This window comes from Equus caballus, chromosome 7, assembly GCF_041296265.1.
Source record: "Equus caballus isolate H_3958 breed thoroughbred chromosome 7, TB-T2T, whole genome shotgun sequence".
Taxonomy (NCBI): Eukaryota; Metazoa; Chordata; class Mammalia; order Perissodactyla; family Equidae; genus Equus; species Equus caballus.
Window position 1 is genome coordinate 68,835,850 of NC_091690.1, and position 21,096 is coordinate 68,856,945.

Here is a 21,096-nt window from a genome sequence, read left to right on the forward strand (position 1 = left end):
GGTTTTAAATGGTAATGACATGGTCAGGTTTGTATCTCTGAGCTCCTGCAACAACGCAGAGGATGGCTTAGAAGGAAGAGACTCAAGACCAGGAGAGCAGAAGTCTGATACTGCAAAGGGGCCGTTGCCCTTAGAGGATCACCCTGGGAAAGCGGCCGGCCAACTGTCTGCAGGGGAGCCGGCGCAGTTAGAAGTAAGAGATCTCACCTGACTAAAATGAGGTTACTCTCTATGGCCTATCAAATCCAAATGCTTGTCCAAAGAGATTTTTGTTTCCAAGCTCAGATTTTATCATCAGATTAGTTTCTGGAGATTAATAAAATTGTTTCTCTGTTTATATGTGATTTCAAATTAGGGGCAGTATGAATATCAGCATATGGTTTCTGGGGAAAGTCAGATGAGTTCCATCTCTATTTTCTTGAGTCCCACTTGCTAAAAATGAAAGCGTTATGTGAGAAAGTACCTTAGAAGTTAATAAAGATATGTACTAATGTATTATTTTTTTATTGCTACTGCAATAAACAGGTTTATAGTTCACCTGTGCTTGGCAGGTACAAGAGTGAACCACTCATCCCAAGGCATTCTGCTCTCCCTTGGTTCTGGAGAGTAAAATCAACAGCTGGAGCAAATGCAAGGTGAGCTGAGAAGAAAACAGGCTAGAATAAGAGCTCTCAGGTGCCAGGTGCTTTTGATTCATCATCTTGTTTAATTTTCATAACCTCTCTGTGGGGTAGGTAATACTATCCCCACGTCATAGATGAGGAAATTTAGATTCCAGTGGATTAAATAACTTGCCCAGGATCACATACTGAATGACTGCCAAGAGGAGGGATGGGAACTTTGGTTGGGCAGATGCTTAAACCCACGCCATTTCTACCAGACCACACACTGGTCAGGTAACATCTGTTCCCTCGTGAACCACTGGCCACCACCCAAGCTTGTCAGAGGAATGAGGGGAGTTGTGGATAGCAACAAGCATCCCTAAAGTGACCCGGTGGAAAGGCCATGAATTGGTGCCCAGAGGGAGGGAGGGAAGCTTCCCAGAGGACCAAGTCGCCTTCGCTTCCAGCTGCAGGTCCAGGCCTTTCTGGTCGCATCAGGGCTAGTGAACAGCTCCATGTCCTCCTCACAGAGTCTGCCTGCTATCACATAGAGTGATCTGTGGAGTGCAGAAACGTAAAGAACAAGTGAGTACAAATTCATGCCGATAGTATCATGAGATACTATCACATGCCTACTGAAGTAGGAAGACTAATGAAAAGGCTCAATGGTGTTGCTGTAGGACAGCTCTGGCAGTGTCCTGGCACTGTAAGAAGAATCAGGTTATCAGAGCTGCAACAACTCTTCTAGTCTCACCTCTACATTTTACTAACAGGGAAACTGCGAGGCAGAAAGGTGAATACGTTGTCCAGGGTCATACAGAGGTCAGTAGCAGAACCAGGACAAGAACCCAGATTTTTAAACTCTGCTATAACCATACAGCCTCCACGAAAATCAGGTTGGGAGTGTTGAAGCATTATGGTGTCGATTTGCTCGTCTTTGAAGCCGTTTGGTTGGTCAAGGAGTAGGGTTTCTATTCACTCTGCCACTCCCAATTCCCACCTCCAGCCAGGCTGCAGAATTCTAAGGCGCTAAGGAAATGCACTAGTGTAGAGGAAAGGAATTAGATGCGAGTTAGGCCAGGGTTCATTCACATCTTGGCTCTGCCATTTCCTGAGTAACCATGGACTCACTTTACTTCTCAGGCCTTTGGTTTTTTCATCTGGAAAAGGGGATGATAATTTCATTAGATAATTGATATGGAAGTGATTTTAAACTATAAAACTATTCAAGTGCCAGTTGTTATTTTTTACTCCTACTGATGTTATTCAGTGAAGAAACTGAAACCCAGAGAATTGAGCTGGCTAAACCAAGGCCTCACAGCTCTTTAGTGGTAGAACCAGGACTTGAACCCATAGCTGTTGACCCAGCCCACTCATATTCAAGAAGAACCTCTGAAACACACCCAGGGAGCCTCAAGAGGAGAGGGAAGCAGGGTTGAAGTTGGCAGTTTGGGTGTAGGTTTGAGGTTGAGGAGGGAAGAATGGCTGCGAGAAAGACCAGAGCAGAGCTCTCTGTAGGCTGTGTGTTCAGGGTCTGTGTTCATTCCCCGTCATGACAGAGCAGCCTGCGGGTAGATTGTGAAGATAGCACAATACGGCAGAGAGCGGGTGTGAAGGAGAGAACAGCCAGCTCAAAGCTGGGGCCTTCCTTGCTTTTGTCCTTTTACTAGGTGACTTTGGGTGAGTCACTTCAATCCTCTGGCTTTAATTTCCTTACTAGTAAAATGGGGCTAAAAATCCTGCCCCACATACCTAGCTCAGGTGGGTTTGAGATTCCCACGGACATGGATGTGGTTTATCACTGATGAAGCCAGTCTGTGGGAGCAGCACAGGATCAAAACTAGCAGGTGCCGTGGCCAAATGTCTCCCGATCTTTGCCCATGAGTGACCCACCCATGATTGTTCCAGGTCCCACCACCTGCTTGTCTAGCTTGCTGCTCATCCACACTCACAACCCCAGCCCTTCTGTGCATAGACATGTGGGCTCAGACTCCAACACATATGCATATGTCCTCCCAATGGGGCCTCCCAATGGGCGTACCTCCACGCTGGCGTGCCTAGAATGGATTAGAGTGCCAAGAGAGCAGTCTTTTGGCTTTCCATTTGGCTGGCTGCAACCTAGGATGGCCAGAGTACCCTGGCCCATTGCAGGAATACTGTGAGCAGCCTCACCGATGTACCCCCAGATGCCATATAAATATAATTTTCCATGTTCTGTGACTTGAAAAGATGTTGGAAAGCACTGCCACACACAAGTAGAATTCACAATGGACACCACCTGAGTAAATACACGTGTCTTAAGTTTTTTTATTTGTAAAATGAAGTAATAAAAATCTATCTTCATAGAATTATGATGCTTAAATGAGATAATCTATGTCAAGCCCTTAAGGGCTGTGCTGGCACTTACTATGTGCTAAAATGGAAGCTCTTATTAATATATGACATTAGGGTTGGTTTTTTTTTTTTTTTTTTTTTTTTTTTTTTGGTGAGGAAGATTGGCCCTGAGCTAACATCTGTGCCAATCTTCCTCTATTTTGTATGTGGGAGACCACCACAGCATGGCTTGATGAGTGGTGTATATGTCCGTGCCCAGGATCCAAACCCACGAACGCAGACCACCAAAATGGAGCGTGCATGTAACCACTACACCACTGGCCCGGCTCCTAGGGATTCTTATTTTAGGATTTGTGGGTGGGCCTTGGTGAATAGCACATCCCCTGAAATCATATGTATAGTTACATGTCTATATACCTGGACTCTGGGGAGAGAGTGCATAGCTTAATCAGACTCTTAATGAAGTTGATGGTGAGAATGTTCTCATCCAGTTCACACAGTTTCACGCATTTGCATACTTACTAGTAAATGCATACATGCATAAACACGTAAATGTGCACATAAGGTATGCACTCGCAGGCCACTTTCCCTTCTGTCTCCATGACAGTTGACGGCCATTACCCACCAATTCTGGGTCAGAAAGAGAGTAAGGCAGGTCTGGCCTTGGGCCCTCCGAGGTCCTGGTCCCAACACCCTGCAGTGAGGGTGGCTCTGTTTGAGAACTGGGCTCTCCCTCTCCCCTGGGCTCCACCACTGCTCCCATTCCTCCCCTGGAATGTCCCTTGGAGGATCCTGACATCTACTAGCATGCCTACCATTACCTTCCGTAGAGTCCAAGGACTACATGGCCTCTCCCATCATCTCCTGGTATTTCCTTGTCACCTCCTCGGCTTTCAGGGTAAGATGGGTGAGGACGTGATGAAGACTGGAGAAGTGCAGGTGGAACTGGGCTTCTAGGTCCAGCTGTCCCGCGACCCTCTCCTCCTCGGCCTCCTCTGTCTCTGCAGCTTCATCCTCAGCCTTACTGGCTTTGCCACCTGCCACCTTGGCCTGCCACTCCTCCCGGGGCAGCAGCCCATGGTCCACATCCACACGGATGGCCTTGAGCATGGTGAAGCAGTTGTAGAGATCAGGGGTCCCAGGCTGGGCCTGGAGCCCGTGTGCACTCAGCTGCACGTCCTGCAGTAGGCTGGGGATCATCACCACTTGCTCCATGTTGCGCACCACGGCCGAGTACCGGTCCATGACGGTCAGCAGGCAGTTCTTAGGGTAGCGCTGGGTTAGCACCTGCATGGCGGCTTCCTTGTTCACGCTGAGTCAGGCAGGCTACCGCAGCACTATTTCTAGGCTGTTAGTATTACGTGTGGATGTGACCGCAGCTTGACAGGATGCCAAGGTCAACAAAGCCCTGTTTTAGGCCAATCCCAGGGCTTGAGCCCTAACATCTACATCAGGTGATCCATCTGCCCAGGAACAGAACTGCCAGACTTCTGTCTGTCATTTCAGCACTCTGGCTCAGCAAGATCCTGGCCCCTCCTCCTCCAGCTTACAGGGCCAGTTAGAGGGAAGCTTTTCACTTTGGCAACTGGTCCACTCAACCCCAGAGCAGCAATTAATTTTTCAGATCACTTGAGACCAAGCAGCCTCTTCTCTGCCGGCTTCCTATTGCGCAGCTCCCTTTGACCTGGGGTAACTCGGCTGTGAAATGAACAAGGGAGGAGGGTCATGAAATGAAATAGCTTTGTGTGGGGCAAAGAGCACTGAAGCAGGGGTCAGAAGCCCAGTTCTGCAATTTCCTAGCTGTGTTTTTGGTTGTTTGCTGGCTAGCACTTATTGAGCACCTACTTTGCGTCAAGTTCTGCCCTAAGCTCTCTCAGGGGTTATCCCACTGAATCTTCACCACCACCCTATGATGAATGTGTTAATATTCCTGTTTCACCAGTGAGGAAACTGAGGTGCAGACAGCTAAAGTAACTTGCCCATGGTCACGTTGGAACTGGGATTCCTGCCCAGGACCACCTCTCTCCCACCTCTGCTCAGTAACCTAGACTGATGTGTGATGTTGCATAAATCATACAAGTTAACCGTGCCCGTGCCCTTGTCTGTAAACTTGAGGTGGTGTTGGGGGGCATCAAACAAGACAAAGCTAAAGAAAATGCTTTGTAAACCACAAGGCACCATCCCCAGACGTATTATCTATGTGGATTCGAGAACAATGCTGAGGTCCCGCTCAACTCTAGCCTGTAATTCCACAAGTTACAATGTTTCCTCTTTACCACTGACCTAGTCCTTTTTTTTTTTTTTTTTAAAGATTGGCACCTGAGCTAACAACTGTTGCCAATCGTTTCTCTTTTTATTTTTCCTGCTTTTTCTCCCCAAATCCCCGCAGTACATAGTTGCACATTCTAGCTGTGGCTCCCTCTAGTTGTGGCATGTGGGGTGCTGCCTCAGCATGGCTGGATGAACGGTGCTATGTCCGTGCCCAGGATCCAAACCAGCTGGGCCTCTGAAGCCGAGCGTGCCAACTCAACCACTCAGCCCTGACCTAGTCCTTTGACCAACAGTCTCAGAAGATAATAATCCTTTGCAGAGCCACATTATCACAGTTGGCAAACTCGCTATATTTATTTATGAGATAACTAGGAAAATGAGGCCCAGGGAGAGGCTCAAAGTGCACAGCAAGTAAGTGGCCAAGTCGAGTGAACAAGACCTTCTACGTTGTGGTTCAGGCACCTGCTCACAACACCACCTCGGGTGGAAAGGTCTGCTAGGTACCTCCCGTCCCAGCGAGGGTGGAGAGAGAAGGAGGGGAGCACAGCGAGACGATCCTATCTCACCTAAGCCACCTTCACCCCCACCCCAGGGCCGGAGCCCCCTCTGCACCCCCCTGACTGACAGCCATCCTCTCCCCTACTCCCTCCCACTCCTATGGCCAGAGCTATGAGAAAGTTCCTCCTTACATTGAACTGAATTCTACCTCCCTTTAGCCTCTCCCCATTAAATTGTCATATCTGCCTCACCTCAGTCACCGGCCTAAACTATGCTTATATTAGCAAAACAGGGTAGTGTGAAAAACCATTTCCCAGCCTTTAACTCACTCGATCCCCACAGGAGCCCTATGTGGCAGAAAAACATCAGCACCACCCTTTTCAGATGAGGAAACTGAGACTCAAAAAGGGGAGGCACTTGCCCAGGGTCTCAGACATGACAGGAAGGAGGCTCAGCCCAGCTCTCCAGGCCTCAGAGGAAAGCGGAGGTCGTGCCTCTCTCCATGTCCCCTTCGTGAGCTGGCTGTGGGCTGGACAGTTGACCTTGCATCTCCAGGACAGAGAGGGCAGCCAAGTCCAGGCCACTGGCCTGCTGTGAAGGGTCCAGCTTCCACTTTAAATCTTCCTGTACTGCAGGTCACAGAGTAGAACAGAGAGCATGGGAGAGCTCTTCCTCCCGCCGGCTGTGTGGCCCTGGGCTAGTCACTCTTCCTCTCTGAGCCTCAGCTTCCTCCTATGGTATAGTAATAAGAGCAAACATTGACTGAGGGCTTGCTATGCTAAACTAATTTATGCCCAGCACTTAAAACAGAACTCAATGCTCCCAATAATCGTATGTGGCAGGCAGTCCCCATTTGCAGAGGAGAAACTTGAGGCCTAGGAAGGTAAAGTAGCTGGCCTGAGAACACTATTAGTTCTTAGGCAGGGAGGAGTCAGAATGGGTAATAATTCCCAACCACGGGTAGTTATGAGGACTAGAGAGGATGTGCGTGGAATACTAGTATATTGCAAGACCTCGACACCTGTGCATTGTCTCCTGACCGCTTCCCCTCTCCTGCCGTATGCTCCCCCAGTTCCTCATTTAGTCCTCCATTCTAGGACTGGCTACACACATTCCAGTTTGCTTTGTACCCGTCCCAGGGCCCAGGACTGCAAATGCTCGGTAAATACTGGCCGAATGATGACCATTAGATTCACTTCTTGATACATTCTAGGGTCTTTGGTCATAATGTCCAGTCACCTGGAAAAAACAGGGTCCCCTGCCTTGGTGATGGTGGGGGGCAGTAGGGAGGTCCCTGTGGATGAGGGAGCCCAAGCAGCTACAGCCACACATGGCCACCCAGGAGCTGCATGCAACCTCACGGACCTGACTCTGAGGTGAGGCTCTTTTCCAGCATGACTTCTCAGAGACGGAGGGCGTGCTGTGCTCCTGTCCTGACAGTCGTCATGATACAGGGTGCTTCCCCAGTACTTTACTGAAAACAAAACTGGTGACAAGACACATTCGCTCAATAATACCTCCACCAGTCAGCAGCATGAAGAATTTTCCTGAAATTGTTCCCTAAACTATGAGTGGAAAAGAGCAAGTTTTCTAAATTAATAAATTAAGTGAAAGAATTTAATCTTAGCAGATTACTTAAGTAAACGTTTGCTTAATTCGTTTCCAGCCCTAAATTATTTCTTTAGTTTGTTTGCTTTTGACTTTTACTGGAGAAAACATTCTGAAACCTTCTTAAATGTCATCTCCTCGGGAAAACGGGGCTTCCCTTATGCGTGAACATCCAGGATGGCTGAGCAGTAGGCATAGCCAAACACCACGATGCTGGCCGTTGCGGTTTGGGTTTGGGGTTCTGCCAGGCCCACTTATGAGCAGGCCCCCTGGGCTCCAGTGTCCACTCTGTAAAGCGAGGAGTTTGGAGAACTCTGAAGGGAAGCCCTTCCAGCCCTGGTTGTGTAACTCCTTCTAAATCCATAGTCCAGGTCCCTGAGGACATTACCCTGCCCTAGTCCTTGTGGTTTTAACCCAAGGTCACTGACCTGGAACTGGAAACAATGTTGTCCTACCTGCGGACAGGGCTGGGAGAGCTGGTCCTGGTGTGGCAGGCAGGCCAGGAGTGCCCTGCAAGCCATGGCCTCCTTCTTCTTTTCCCCAGTGGCCTGGGGCTGCCCTGGGCCTCCCTGGCCCATCTACTCAATGAGGGGCCTTTGTCAGGGCCTCTCCAGCTCAGACTCTGGGGGACTCCCCCCGAGCACATGGCCCCTGTCCCCCGCTGTGTCATTCTGCCTCTGTGTGTGCATCCTAATCCCATCTCAGGCCAGTCTAGTCCCAGATGTGCTCCTGGACTGGCCCAGAGGGATGAAGGGAGTGCCCCACGAATGAGTGAGTGAGTAAATGCGTGTGTTTGTGGAAAAGGGAGAGAGTGAGCAAACTGGTAACTGTGGGAATAAATGAGCCTTGTGAGTGAATGAGCACAGAACACACAAGGAGCACTGGGAAGGTGGGGAAGGAGGGTCCCCATGGCCGAGGTCATCCAACCAGTAGGCTCCAGACCAACTCTGCCTCCAGGTCCCCCTGGCAGATGGAATGCCCTGGATAAAATGTTGCTGAGGGGCCAGCCCCATGGTGCGGTGGTGAGTGTGGCCTGCTCCGTTTCGGGAGCTGGATTCATGGGTGTGGATATACACCACTCATCAGCCATGCTGTGGTGGTGACCCACCTAAAGTGGAGGAAGACTGGCACAGATGTTAGCTCAGGGCTAATCTTCCTCAGCAAAAGAATGTTCCTGAATCAGCAGTTGCCAGCCTTCTCTGAGAGAGAACAGAGGACAGGGATCTAAGGGGATAGGCCAGACTCAGAGTAGTTTGAGGAGCAGGGATAAGAGGAAGGAGGAAAGAAGGGATGTGGGATCTTCTCAGGGAGCAGGAGAGGCGACCCTTGGTTCAGCAGGGCCCTCTGAACTCAGGTGTCCCTGCTCACAAGATGCCGTGTTCCAGGGTTGGGAGGTTATCTGGTCCAGCTGGGTCACTGCAGGAGGGGAATCCTGGCAACAAAGAGGACGGAAGCAGCAGAAGCTGGACTAGACCTCAAGTGTCACCTCCTCCCTCAGATAGGGAAACTGAGGCTGAGTGGGGCACTTTACTGGAATGGCCTGACCAGAGCTGCCTGTGATCTCACCCTCACTGTATCTGAACGACCCAGTCTGGACAAACTAAACTGGCTCCAGATGGACTGGGGTCAAGGCCCCTAAGGGCCAGGCCAAGAACACCACGTGAACGCAGTGCAGGGAGTAAGATGATCAAGTCATGCCCTGGGGTTGCCTGACTCCAAGTAACCCTAGCTGGGTTTGAGCCCAGGCAGCTACAGAATGGACTCAGACTAAGGTTGCAACAAGTTTTCTAGTTTTAAAAAGGATTTTAAGGGGCCGGCCCCATGGCATAGTGGCTAAATTCAGCGTGCTGTACTTCAGCAGCCCAGGTTTACGGGCCTTGATCCAGAGCGTGGACCTACACCACCTGTCAGCCATGCTGTGGTGGCGACCCACATATAAAGTAGAGGAAGATTAATACATATGTTAGCTCAGGGCGAATCTTCCTCAGCAAAAAAAAAAAAAAAAAGATTTTTATACACATACAGATCACCTGATGTCTATGGACCTCTCGCTGTTTTTCTTCTCATTGTCATTCCAGTCCTGACCTATAAGGGGACATATGGGGTCAAGAGTCAGGTGCTGCTCCACCCATTACCTCTAGTCACTGAGCACCTGCTGTGTGCTCCTACCCTTGCTGTTCCATCAGAAGGCAGGAGAAAACAGGACATGGTCCCTCCCCTCCAGAACCTGATTCTCGCTGTTGTCAGGGGACCTCAGTACTGAGAGCCTACTGCGTGTTTACACTGCGCTCGGCCGGCGGGTATAACAGGGCATGAGGCGGACCAGGCAGTTTTTAGCCACTGGGAAGAGAGCCACAGTGAACACAGGCACAGATAAATGTGATAATATCACATTGTGACATGGGCTAAGAAGAAAATACAACAAAATAAGGAGGTAGAGCCTGGCTACTACAAGTGTGGTCTGCAGAGCGGCCACAAATGACTTCCAGGGAGCTCATCAGAAATGCAGATTCTCAGGCCCTGCCCAGACCTGCTGAATGGGAAACTGCATTTCAACAAGATCCCCAGGGCGTGCCTGTGGTCAGGGGGTCAGGAATTCACTCCAAACACGGTTACTATCCCCAGGGAAGAGGAGGCCTCTGTATTGAGACCTGAATGTTCTCAACTTCTGGAGCTCCATATTCGAGGCACAGGGAACAGCCAGTGCCCTTCATCATAAAATATGCCCCTTAAGTGGTGCCGGCCTGGTGGCGCAGTGGTTAAGTGAGCACAATCCACTTTGGTGGCCCAGGGTTCACCGGTTTGGATCCCAGGTGCGGACATGGCACTGCTCATCAAGCCATGCTGTGGTAGGCGTCCCACATATAAAGTAGAGGAAGATGGGCACAGATGTGAGCTCAGGGCCAGTCTTCCTCAGCAAAAAAGATGAAGCTTGGCAACAGTTAGCTCAAGGCTAATATTCCTCAAAAAAAAAAAAAAAAAAAAAAGAATGCCTATTCTCATTAAAGGCACAGCTAACTCGCTGGGTAACCTTACGCAAGTCATTCCACCTCTCTAGGCCTCAGTTTCCCAACTGGAAAATTGAGGAGTTGGACTAAATAGAGGCTCTTTCAAGCTAAAAATATATATACAATCCTCTGAATAGAGGATTTTGAGGCATGAAGAGTCAAATGGCCAGCTAAGAAAGAGCTATTGGAGGGAGCAGGGAGGCCCTGGAGTCCTCAGGTCACCTCAAGAGGCCCAGGCCTTTTCTCACACTCAAGAATATTGGTATCTCTGCTGTTCGGGGAACCACCCCATTACAAAGGCTCCGCGTGAATGGCTGACCGGAGTAGACCCAGGAAGCTGGCAGGACTGCCCATCCAGCCTCCATTCCCAACTTCCTCCCTGTCACACCTCTTCCCCGGTTCTGGGAAGACCCAGTCCTTCCTCAGGCCGATACAGCTAGCTCCAGGACAGCCTAAGGGCTTCTGGGCTTGCTGAGTAGTAGACAGAGTGGCTGGCATGCCGATAAAATGCTCCCAAGTCAGTCAATTGCAAAGGTCTGGATTATCAGAGCTGGACACGCTCCAGTGACCCTGCAACCCAACCTCCCCTTCGTTGATGAAGACACTGAGACTCCAACTTAAATTTCCCATCATGTTCTGTTCACTCCCCTGGAAGGACTTCACCAGGCCATACACGTCACTTACTATAAGGCTATGATATTTTAAAATTCTGTGACCAGACAAGACTAGTCACTCACACAGAAAACATGTCTATATGTCCTCTACCTGGGCCAAGAAACAGGTCTGACTCTTGCCCATGACCCCAGGAGCTCAGGAAAGTATCCTTAGTTTGAAGACTGAAAAGATGAATGAATGAAAACTGCAGAGATCTGTCTGCCCTTGGCATGCTTCCCAGGTACTTCTTCATTCCTTCCTCCGTTTTTTTCATTCAACACACTTTTCCCAAGATCCTCCCTGCCCCGCCCCCGGGGAAGCGCTGGCTACAGAAGGCACTCAGTGGGGAGGCTGCCAACGCCAGCCCCAGGACTCCAGAGAGCTCCATGGTGATGGGGCCTTGGCTCACCTGCCTCCTTCTGAGATGGCCAGTCCCCGACAGAGATGCTCCACGAGTCACCCTCGCTGAGAGGAGTTCTTACTCTGTCCACAGGGCTGGCCCTCAGGCTGGGAGTCAGGTCAGAGTCCGGAAGTGACTGAGGATCCCCTCTCTGCCGGGGTCCAGCCTCGGCAGAGTCCAGGTTCCCGCGGGAGAGATGGCGTCGGCGAAAGTATAAGTGCTAGATGTGAGACTCAAAGCAGTTGCAAGCAAGTCCAATTTATTTCGGGGACAGGGTACACTTATATAGGAAAAAAATCACATGAGGTTGTGTAACTATTGTCGTCATGGGAACAATAGATGAGGGGCAGTGCGTGACTAAAGGTAACAATCAAAGGTGGTTATCTACATACCAGATGTGCAGCATACATATCGATTGTTCAGGAAGAGGTTACATAGTTTCAGGGTCTTCAAAGAAGTTAGGAGGACAGCGAGTATATAATTAACGGAATATAGACCCCCTCATCCTTGCGGGCTGCTGTTTGTTCTTTGAGATATGTTTATTGCTAGTTCTGCCTGTTTTTACAAGGCTTCCAGGACAGAGGGAAGACGTTAATCAGTAATAGGCTTTAGAAAGGAGGACAAAGGACTCTGCTTAAAGAATTATGTTCCCTGGAGAAGTGCCTTGCATGATTCTCCTTCCATTGCCAGACCTTGTCACAATACAATGGCAGCTAGATTGGGGGAATGCTTCCCACACCTCTCCACTCTGGACAGCTGTTGGGAGGCAGCTTGGTTGCAGAAGGTGGAAACACTGACTAAGAGCCATGAGTTCATACACAAAACTCAGCCCATGAACCCTTCTTCCGGGCCTTCTCAGGTCTCCCAGGTCTCAATCCATCTCCAGCCATCTTTTGGGGGCCTCCTACCCTTTCCAGCCTGGGGTTCACGTGCTCTGGCTGCTCCATGATTCTTCCCTGCACAGTCAATCTTCCTGCAGTGCAAGAAGGACCCGCCCCTCCCCAGCTCAAATACCTTCCATGGTTCCTCGTGTTAAATTCCTATGGCTGCTGTAACAAATCACCACAAACTTGGTGACTTAAACCAACACAAATTTACCATATCGCAGTCGTAGAGGTCAGAAGTCCAAAATGGGTCTCACTGGCCTAAAATCAAGGTGTCAGCAGGGCTGTGTTCCTTCCTGGAGGCTTCAGAGGAGAATCTGTTCTCCTGTCTTTTCCAGATTCTAGAGGCTGGCTGCATTCCTTGGCTCATAGCCCCTTCCTCCCTCTTCAAAGCCAGCAATCCTTCTCATACTGCCATCTCCCTGGTTGTCCCTCTTCCCGTTATGAGGACTTTTGTCATTATTTTAGGCCCACCTGGATAATCTCCCCATCTCAAGGTCAGTTGGTTAGCAATCTTAATTCCATCTGCATCCTTAACTCCCTTTCGCCATGTAACCTAACGCATTCACAGGTGCCAGTGATTAGGACCTTGACATCTTTGGGAGCCATAATTGGGTCCCCCACACTCCTTATCCCTTTCAATTTGGTTTTTACATACCATGATATTTCTTTCAATGAAATTTTGCACAGAAGCCCAATGAATAAAACAAATTGAGAAGAAACTGATCTGGCCGCAGGAGGGTGAGGGAGGCGATAGCTGCATCCTCTTGACTATCTTTCATTAGCCCTCAGGTTTAGCGCCAGAGAACCTGAGAGACTCCGCAGAGTACAGCTGCAACACAGCCAGCCAAGGTGAAGTGCAAAGCCTCGTCCTGGCATTCGAGGCCTCAACTAGCCTCCAGGCCTTCTTCTCTGCCAGCAGGTCATCAAACCTGAGCTCCACCTGTGGGCCAGGCTCTGAGCTGGGCAGGAGGGACACCTGGAGGCACAGTCTTGGCCCCCAGGGAGCTCAGAGCCTGATGCGGGAGGAGGACAGACAACTAGGCAGGCCACTTCAACCTCGCCGGGTAAGTATCACAAGAGCCCAGGGAGCAGAGAGGAGAGGGGCTTGGGGAAGCTTCCTGAAGGAGTAGCAACCTGTGGAGTTAGCAAGGTGGAGAAAGGTAGAAATAATCTTAAATACAGGATGGTAAGGGGAAAGTTTCTCTCTCTCTCTTTGTATATATATTCACTCACTATACACAAGGTACATACACTATATACTATACATATATGTATAAATACTATATAAGACTCTAGTATATATAGTATATAAAAATATATATTTATATATTAAAAATATATAGCATATATACTCTAATAGTATACAGTATATATAGAATAAAAGATATGTCTATTACAATCGTTCTGATTTCATGCATCTATACATGATTTGTGCATACATACATATACAGTAAATAAAAACTTACATGGGAATGAAAACACGAATTTGAAGAGCCATCTCTGGGAAGAGGGAGGGCAAAAGGGAGAAGGACATGGCTACTTTATATTTTTTAGGTCTTATTTCTCAAGCAGAGTGATGGGTACCTGGACATTTATATATTTATTCTCTAATATTTTTTAATACATTAGGTACTTATAACAAAAAATAAATAAATAAAGGAAAAGTGGGAAATGTTTTCCAGGTAGAAGTACCAGCTTGAGCAAAAGCCCAGAGACATGAAATGGCAAGACCACTGATGGCTTCCTCAGCACGCCCACACCTTCCCAAACTCCACAGTAACTTTTCCAAGTCTTTGCTCCCCATCTTCCCACTTCACCCCGTTAGGTCCAGCCTCAGCCCCCGCGGCTGACCTTTCTGACCAGATCAGCCCCTTCCCCTAGAGGGTGGGCTCTCATCCCATTTGCAAGAGCACACCTCTCGTCTGATGTTTCAATTCCTGAACGTATGCCTCGCCCCAGAGGCCACAGACTCCAGGAAGGCTGAGCCGGGTCCAGCCCCAGCGCCTGGCTCGGAGCGGGCGCCGGCCGCTGCGGCTCTGGCCAGCAGGGGGCGCTGCGGGGCAGGCGAGGACCGGGGCTCTGGACCCCCGCCCGCGGGAGCACACGGGTTTCCAGGCGATGATTGTCCGCCTCGTCTTCATAGAAAAGGGTTGGCGGATGGCGGAGAGAGTGGGCGGAAAATCGTCTCCTCGTTCGGAGACCCCACGCCGCAGACGGGCGTCAGGAGTATTTCGTAGCTGCATATTAAGGGGGCTTGACTCGGTGAAACACACGGCCGGTTTCTCTTCCCCATCACTGCCCAGTCGGATGGATTCCGTGGACTGCTTCTTTGCTGTTCCTGGATGAAATCGCGGCAGGCCCCCTAGCTTTTCTGGGAGTCTCCTGTTTATTGTCAGGGATCTAAGCGCAGGCCAGTGTTCCAGCAAAACTCTCGCAGTGGCGGCCATCTCTGCTGGGACACCTGCTGGCCGGGGAGGGGACGGTCAGCCCCGCTCCTTCCCGCCCCGCTCCTCGGCTCCTCCGGCCGCTCCCGGCGGCCTCTGCTCCAGGGCTTGGCGGGGAGGAGGCGAAGTCACAGCTAGCTAGGTCTAACGACACTAGAGCCCTCTCTCTGGACGCGGCAGGCGCCAGATGCTGGCACCGTCTCTCAGGAGCACGTTGATGGCTCCTTGGAGACCCTCCACCCCGTTCACCTGCAGCAGCCCTAAAAAAGGGGGTGTCTCCTTCGGGCTGCTTACGACCCCTCAGCTTCTGCATCCCTCCTGACGCCTCTGGTCCCCTCATCCATAAGTGGAAGCCCTCTTCCACGGGGTCCTTTTCAAGAAGGCCTCCCTTCTGCTTTCTGGGGGGGTCTACATGTGCCCCACAGGAAACACTCACAACTGGAAGTGCAGCCCCTGCCGAGAGCCCCTCCACTCGCCAGCTCTCGCCAGACTCCAGACCCCAGAGCCTCCCGGCCAAGTGCTCCCCACATTGTTCTCTGAAAGCCTCTCCTGCCTGGTGTGAGGAGGGCAAGGGCAGCCCCTCTGCTCCCTGGTGAGGTGAGGGAGTGAGTTCTCTGACGGTTCTCTCCGAGGAGCGGCTCCTCCCACCGTCTGGGGGGATTTCAGCTTTCTCTCCGGGGCTGGCAGGTGGGTAGGAAGGCGGGTCTTAGCCCTGCCGGCCCTCTCTCCCTCCGGGTCCTGCACAGGTGGTCCAGTCTCTCCCCTTAGAGGCAGCAACTCTGGCGTTGTTTCTGCCTTTGAGGCCTCAGCTGAAATTCTGAGGTGACTGGAAAAGTCTTTGTTTACATCTTATTAGTTTCCAGACTTTGTCAGAGAGCAGTGTCTCTAACCTCAGCGCAGAAGAGACCTCGTCAGCGTATCCTTCCAAAACACAAATCTGACGGTCCCTCCCCTGTGGAAACCCTTTCCCTCTCCAGCCGCTCCGGTGGGCGTGCTGCATGTCAGCTCCTGGGCTTTACAGACACGGCCTGTGATGCTTTCTCTCGCACTTTTGCCTTTCCTGCCACCAGAAGAGTTTTAGCTCTGCTTCTCCACTTGGCTGAGGCCTTGTGGTCTTTGAAGACCAGAGTCAAAATGTCACCTCCTTCAGGAAGGCTTCCCTGACACCCCCCTCCACTGTGCTCTCACAGGCCTTGTCACAAATAGTGTTTTGTTGGAATTATCACCAACTATACCTATCTTCTCACTAGATTCTGAGCTCTTTGAGGGCAAGGATGCTATTTGTTTTGTTGACTGTGTTTAGGTTTTTTATATGAAAACACCAAAAAGAAAGTCAAAATCGCTCATAACCCCACCACTTCTTTTTGATATCACAGAAAGGACAAAAAGCCTTCCTTCTCCTACCTGTCCTGCCAATCCTACCTCCAGTGACAACCACTTCTACTTAAGAGGGTGGTATGCTTCCTCACTGCCTTTTCCTGGCGCGCGCACACACACACAATTTTATAATTCTTACTATATGTCTTGGTCTGTAATTTCCATTTTCACTTAGTCTATCTTGGGCATTTTGCATGTTAGTGCATATGATTCTACCTCATTCTTTTTTTTAAATTATGAATATATATATATAAAAAACATAAAATTTGCCATTTTAACCATTTTTAAATATACAATTCAGTTGCATTAATTACATTCACAATATTGTGCAACCATCACCACTATTTCCAAACCATTTCATCACCCCAAACAGAACCTCTGTACCCATTAAGCAATAGCTCCCTGTTCTCTCTCCCCCACCCTCGCCACAACTCCTGGTAACCTCTAATCTGCTTTCTGTCTCTGTGAATGCCTCATTCTTTTCTAATGGCTGAATATCATTCCACAGAAGGAGACAGCAACATTTATTTAACCATTCTCTACTAATGGACGTTCAGAGTGTTCCCAATTTTTTGATAATTCAAACAATGCTGCAACAAATACCCTCATGCATAATACATGTGGGAATATTTTGGTAGAAGGCCCAGGAGTGGGGCAGCTGGGACTGAGGGTGTGTGCATTTAAAAGTCTAACAGGAAGCCCTGAGTTACCCCAGTTGACCAGGTAGATCCCAATTCTGTGATCTCTTAGCTTTACTCTTTGAGGCAAATTCATTGCTCATTGAATCAAGGCCTACCAAGCCTTATCTCCCTGGGGAAATTGTGACTCACCTGCTGGAGTGGTGGGTGGAGGACAGAAACCCCCCGAGGAGAAAGAGAAAAGAGACAGAAACAAGGATAGAGTCAGGGGGAAAAATGAAAAGGTGGAGGCAAAAGAGCAGAGAGGAAGAGAATGCAGAGAGACACACAGAGAAAAAAGAGGCCAAGAGAGAGAAGACGAGAGTCAGAGGGGAGACACGGAAAGGAGAAGTGGAAGGAGAAGGATAAAATAGAAAGGCAAAAGAGGGAGAAAAGGGAGGGGGAAGCCAGAAGAAAGAGAAGACAGGAGAAAGGAAAGAAAAGATGGAGCAGGAGGTAGGGTGAGTTCCTTAGCTGATATTTTGGCTCAGTCCAGAAAAGAGTGCTCGTGCTTCAGACGCCAAGACAGAGGTGGTGGAGAAGGCCTGCCTATAGCCCAGCTGGTGTTTTCAGCCCTTGCCTGCAGTCCCAGCAGCCCGCCGGGTTGCGGGGGGGAGGCGACAGACTCTGAACATGGGGCAAAAACATACTCGGGGCCGCCCAACCCTCTGTGTCCGGGGTGTGGGCACAGCTTTCCTAATTATTTGGCAACAAGGAATAAGAGCCTCAAAAAAGGTGCATAATCCTTGCACAGTGTCTTAGCTATAAAGGCTGCACACTGCAGTGCTATGTCCTATTTATAGTAAAGGAGAAAAAGGAAAGAAGGAACGAAGAAATGAAATGTGGCTTAATGGATTTATGATGTATTTATACAACACAGTGCTTTGTAGTCATTACAAATGTTGTAGAGAAGAACTCGATAATGTGGGGGACGTCCTCACGATACCAGATTAAAAAAGAGATAAGTGCATAAATGTTTAAACCAATCTTTAAAATGGTATGATTCGAATTTTGTTAATGGGTATGTGTGTAGTGGGGTGGCACACCCCAGCCCGGTCTTCTCAGAGTTCGGCTCTGTTTAGCTCTGCGCTAACAGGCAGTAGGTTTCTGTGACGATTCCAAGTGCAGACCCTCCCTCCCCTACTCACCCCATGCTCTCTCTTTTGGGGGAATGCCCATTAAAGTCTTGCCAGGGGGGGGAATTCCTCATCTCTGCTTCCGTCACAGAAGCCCAAGCGATTGGATTCTTTTTCTGCCTGCCCCTGGTATAGCCAGGGGCCCGCCTGTGACCATAGCAGTGGAAGCCATCCAGTTCTCCAGTGTGATCCTGGTCGGGCTCCTACCACCGGGCCCTCCTCTTTTTTTACTTGAGGAAAATTAGCCCTGAGCTAACATCTGTGCCAACTTTCCTCTATTTTGTATGTGGGTCGCCTCCACAGCATGGCTGACAAGTGGTGTAGGTCCGTGCCCAGGATCCAAACCCATGAACCCAGACTGCTGAAGCGGAGCGTGCCTAACTTCAACTACTATGCCACAGGGCTGGCCCCAGTAATGATTTTTTCTGTGTGAACTTTTTATTGACACATAGCATATACACAGAGGAATGCACCCAAGTAATTTTCACGAAAACTAAACACACCTGTGTGACTATCACCCAGCCCAAGACAAAGAACATTACCAGCATCTCAGAAGCCCCCCATTTGGGTGGCAATGATTTTAAAGAGGGTAGTGGGCAGGGTCTGAGAGCAAAGGAGGAAAGAAGGAAAAGATCCTCTCAGGTACCAGCCTGGGCTGATTTTTGGTCCGGGAGACTCAGCAGGAGGGCCCCCTGCTTTATTAGCAGCAGCTGGTGAACTGGCCTGCATGAGGCTCTCAGGGACACACCACACATCTGGTGTTCAGGGTCTGCCCTTGGGAACTTGGTGAGCAGGTTATTAGCCCCGGGCAGCCCTGCAAAGAAAGACAAGGAACAGGGTGTTTCACAGACCAGGTAGGGCTGGGCCAAGAGCATGAAGGCAAACAGGGAAGAGGATGGCTTCCTGGCTGGGCTGGAGGGTGTGTGCTCACGAGGGTCTGGGAGTAGCCAGTCCCAGGGGAGTGGCTGCAGCAGACAGTATTTGCTCCCTGAAGTTTCTATTTGTCCAGAAATGATTCACATGAGTTCCACAGATCAGCGCCTCCTCCTTTTCCCTGACTCTGGACACCTGTGTGTGGGGGACAGAAGAGCATCGTGGAACAAGCACAGCCGTGACATCAGGGAGACCTGCATTTGAACTCCAGCTCTAGGCTGTGTGACTTTGGGAAGGTCACATTCCCTCTCTGACCTCCGTTTCCTCATCAGCAAAATGGGACAACAACATGTACCTCATAAGATTGTTGCGAAGAAGAAATGAGATAATCCATGTAAAATGCCTGACATTGGGCGGGAACTTAGTAAATGTTTGTTCCTTTCCTTTGTCACATTTTCAGTTAGCAAATATTTATCTGGGGCCTAGTATGTAGCAGGCAACTGTGCTAGGCACTGGGAAGAGAGTGGCGAACAAAACAGATATGGAGACTGGCTGCCCTCATGGAGCTTAGAATCTCACGAGTGGGACAGACATTCAATCAATAAACAAACACACATCGTGAGGGGAAAAAAGCACAATGTCTTATGAAAAAGAATCTCAGTGGTGTCTTCCTTTAAATAGAGTGGTCAGAGAAGACCTCCGGGGGAAGGTGACATTTAAGCTGAGACCAAAAGGATGAGAATGAACCCAGCATTTTGGAAAGCAGTACCCTGAGGGGCTAACAGGCATGGGTTATACATCCAGCTGTATACGGGTTTCAAAACCTGGTTCACTGCTTACTCAGCTGTGAGAGTTTACATGAGGCTCTTTGCCAATCTGGGCATCAGTTTTACCTTCTGTAAAATATGGCTAAAAATACCTACTTTACAGAATTGTGAGGATGAAACTGAATCGTGTATAAAGGGGGCCCTGCATGGAGTCTGGCACACGGCAAGTACTCAGTAAAATCAGTTCCCCTCCTGTCCCAACTCATGAAGAATTGTCGAGTAGCTGACTCGGAGACAATGCAGGCACACATGTACACACACATGTGTACATGCACCATGCACACACACACACACATTCAAGAACACACAATCGGGACATAGATGGCTTACTCAAGCTGGATATTCGAGGAGATTTGAGTAAAAGGACTCTTTACAGAGGTCTGCAGGGTTTGGGGAGAGCAACAGGGCTAGTAAGAGTGGGGGCCTGGTGGAGGCGAGGAAAAGTTGCCAGAACCCGAGAGAATAGCTGTGTGCAGAGGGCGCCTGACAGGAGCTGGGACCTTCCGGAGAGGGAGCCAGCTGACTTACAGAGACTGGGCAAGGCGGGGGCCGAAGGAATAATTACTCTGACCTCAGCCTCCCCTTGCCCTGTGATCTCCTGCTAGGCCTCCCGTTGGCCAAACGCAGGTGGAAGACAGAGGGCCTGGAGCCTGGGGATGAAACCTAGAAGGACCAGCCGGGAGGCCGGCAGTGCTGGCTTTGTGCCCTGGTCTGGTGGCACAGGGAGTAGCCAATGCAGCAGGCTCTGGAGCCAGGTTGCCTGGATTTGAATCCCGACTTAGAAAAACAGCCTTTCTCAGCTCCGATTTCCTCACCTGGAAAAGGGGGATGATTTGAATCTTCCTGATAGGATCGCAGTGAAGATAAATGAGATAATTTACCTTTTATTGCCATCCTGTCTCTAGGCATCTTGACTCCAACTCCTCGCAAGAGGCATTCTTGGGGTTAAAAGGCCCATGCGCTGGTGAACTCAGGGCATACTTGGCCTCCAGCCTTGGTCTGTCTCCCTGCAGTCAAGGCCAAGCAGAGCAAGTTCTAACCTCAGCCGGGAAGCTCTGGCTGCCGCCTGCCTCCAGAGAGGAGCTTGCTGGGTCTGGGGCCGGATCAGGGGGAGGGCTTCAAACAGAAGCCCAGCCATGCTCTCTCCCGATATGGGTCCCCAGGGATGGGCCCCCGTGCCTGCCCTGTGCCTGGCAGTGACTGTACACATTCCTTTCAGAGACTCTGTAGGGACATTACAACTGCCATTTCTGAGCTGAAGAATGTGAGGTTCCCTGAGTTAAAGGGACTTGCTTCTAAATAAAGACTTCCCCTGGGCAGAGTGGGGGGACTTCCCGGGGCAAAGAGCACACAGTGATTGATTATGAAGTTGGTGCATTGAGGCACTGCATTCTCTGGAGGTTATACTGTGGTCTTTCCATCCAGAGGCTGCCTCAGCTGAAGAAGATCAAAAGGGGGCACCCCTCATTGCTCCTGTCACAGACCTCCTTCTTTCCCTTC

At 49.9% G+C, this 21,096-nt stretch overlaps 1 protein-coding gene across 2 annotated transcripts; it reads right to left on the minus strand.

Annotated features, from left to right (window-relative positions):
- Positions 1-488: 488 nt before the first annotated feature.
- THRSP (thyroid hormone responsive) lies at positions 489-20,747 on the minus strand. Of its 2 annotated transcripts, none has more exons than XM_005612013.4 (3): positions 20,478-20,747; positions 3,758-4,634; positions 489-1,159 (listed from the first exon to the last, which is right to left on the minus strand). In XM_005612013.4, exon 2 carries the CDS (start codon positions 4,227-4,229, stop codon positions 3,777-3,779), a length of 453 nt encoding a protein of 150 aa, XP_005612070.1. In that variant the 5' UTR covers positions 4,230-4,634; positions 20,478-20,747; the 3' UTR covers positions 489-1,159; positions 3,758-3,776. The 2 variants fall into 2 exon arrangements, with proteins under 2 accessions (XP_005612070.1, XP_023501417.1); XM_023645649.2 differs by having other exon boundaries at positions 3,752-4,634; positions 20,478-20,600.
- Positions 20,748-21,096: the final 349 nt, after the last annotated feature.

Bases quoted from the DNA above. Each gene is read 5' to 3' on its own strand.
- THRSP (XM_005612013.4), bottom strand. From the start codon at position 4,229: ATGCAGGTGCTAACCCAGCGCTACCCTAAGAACTGCCTGCTGACCGTC.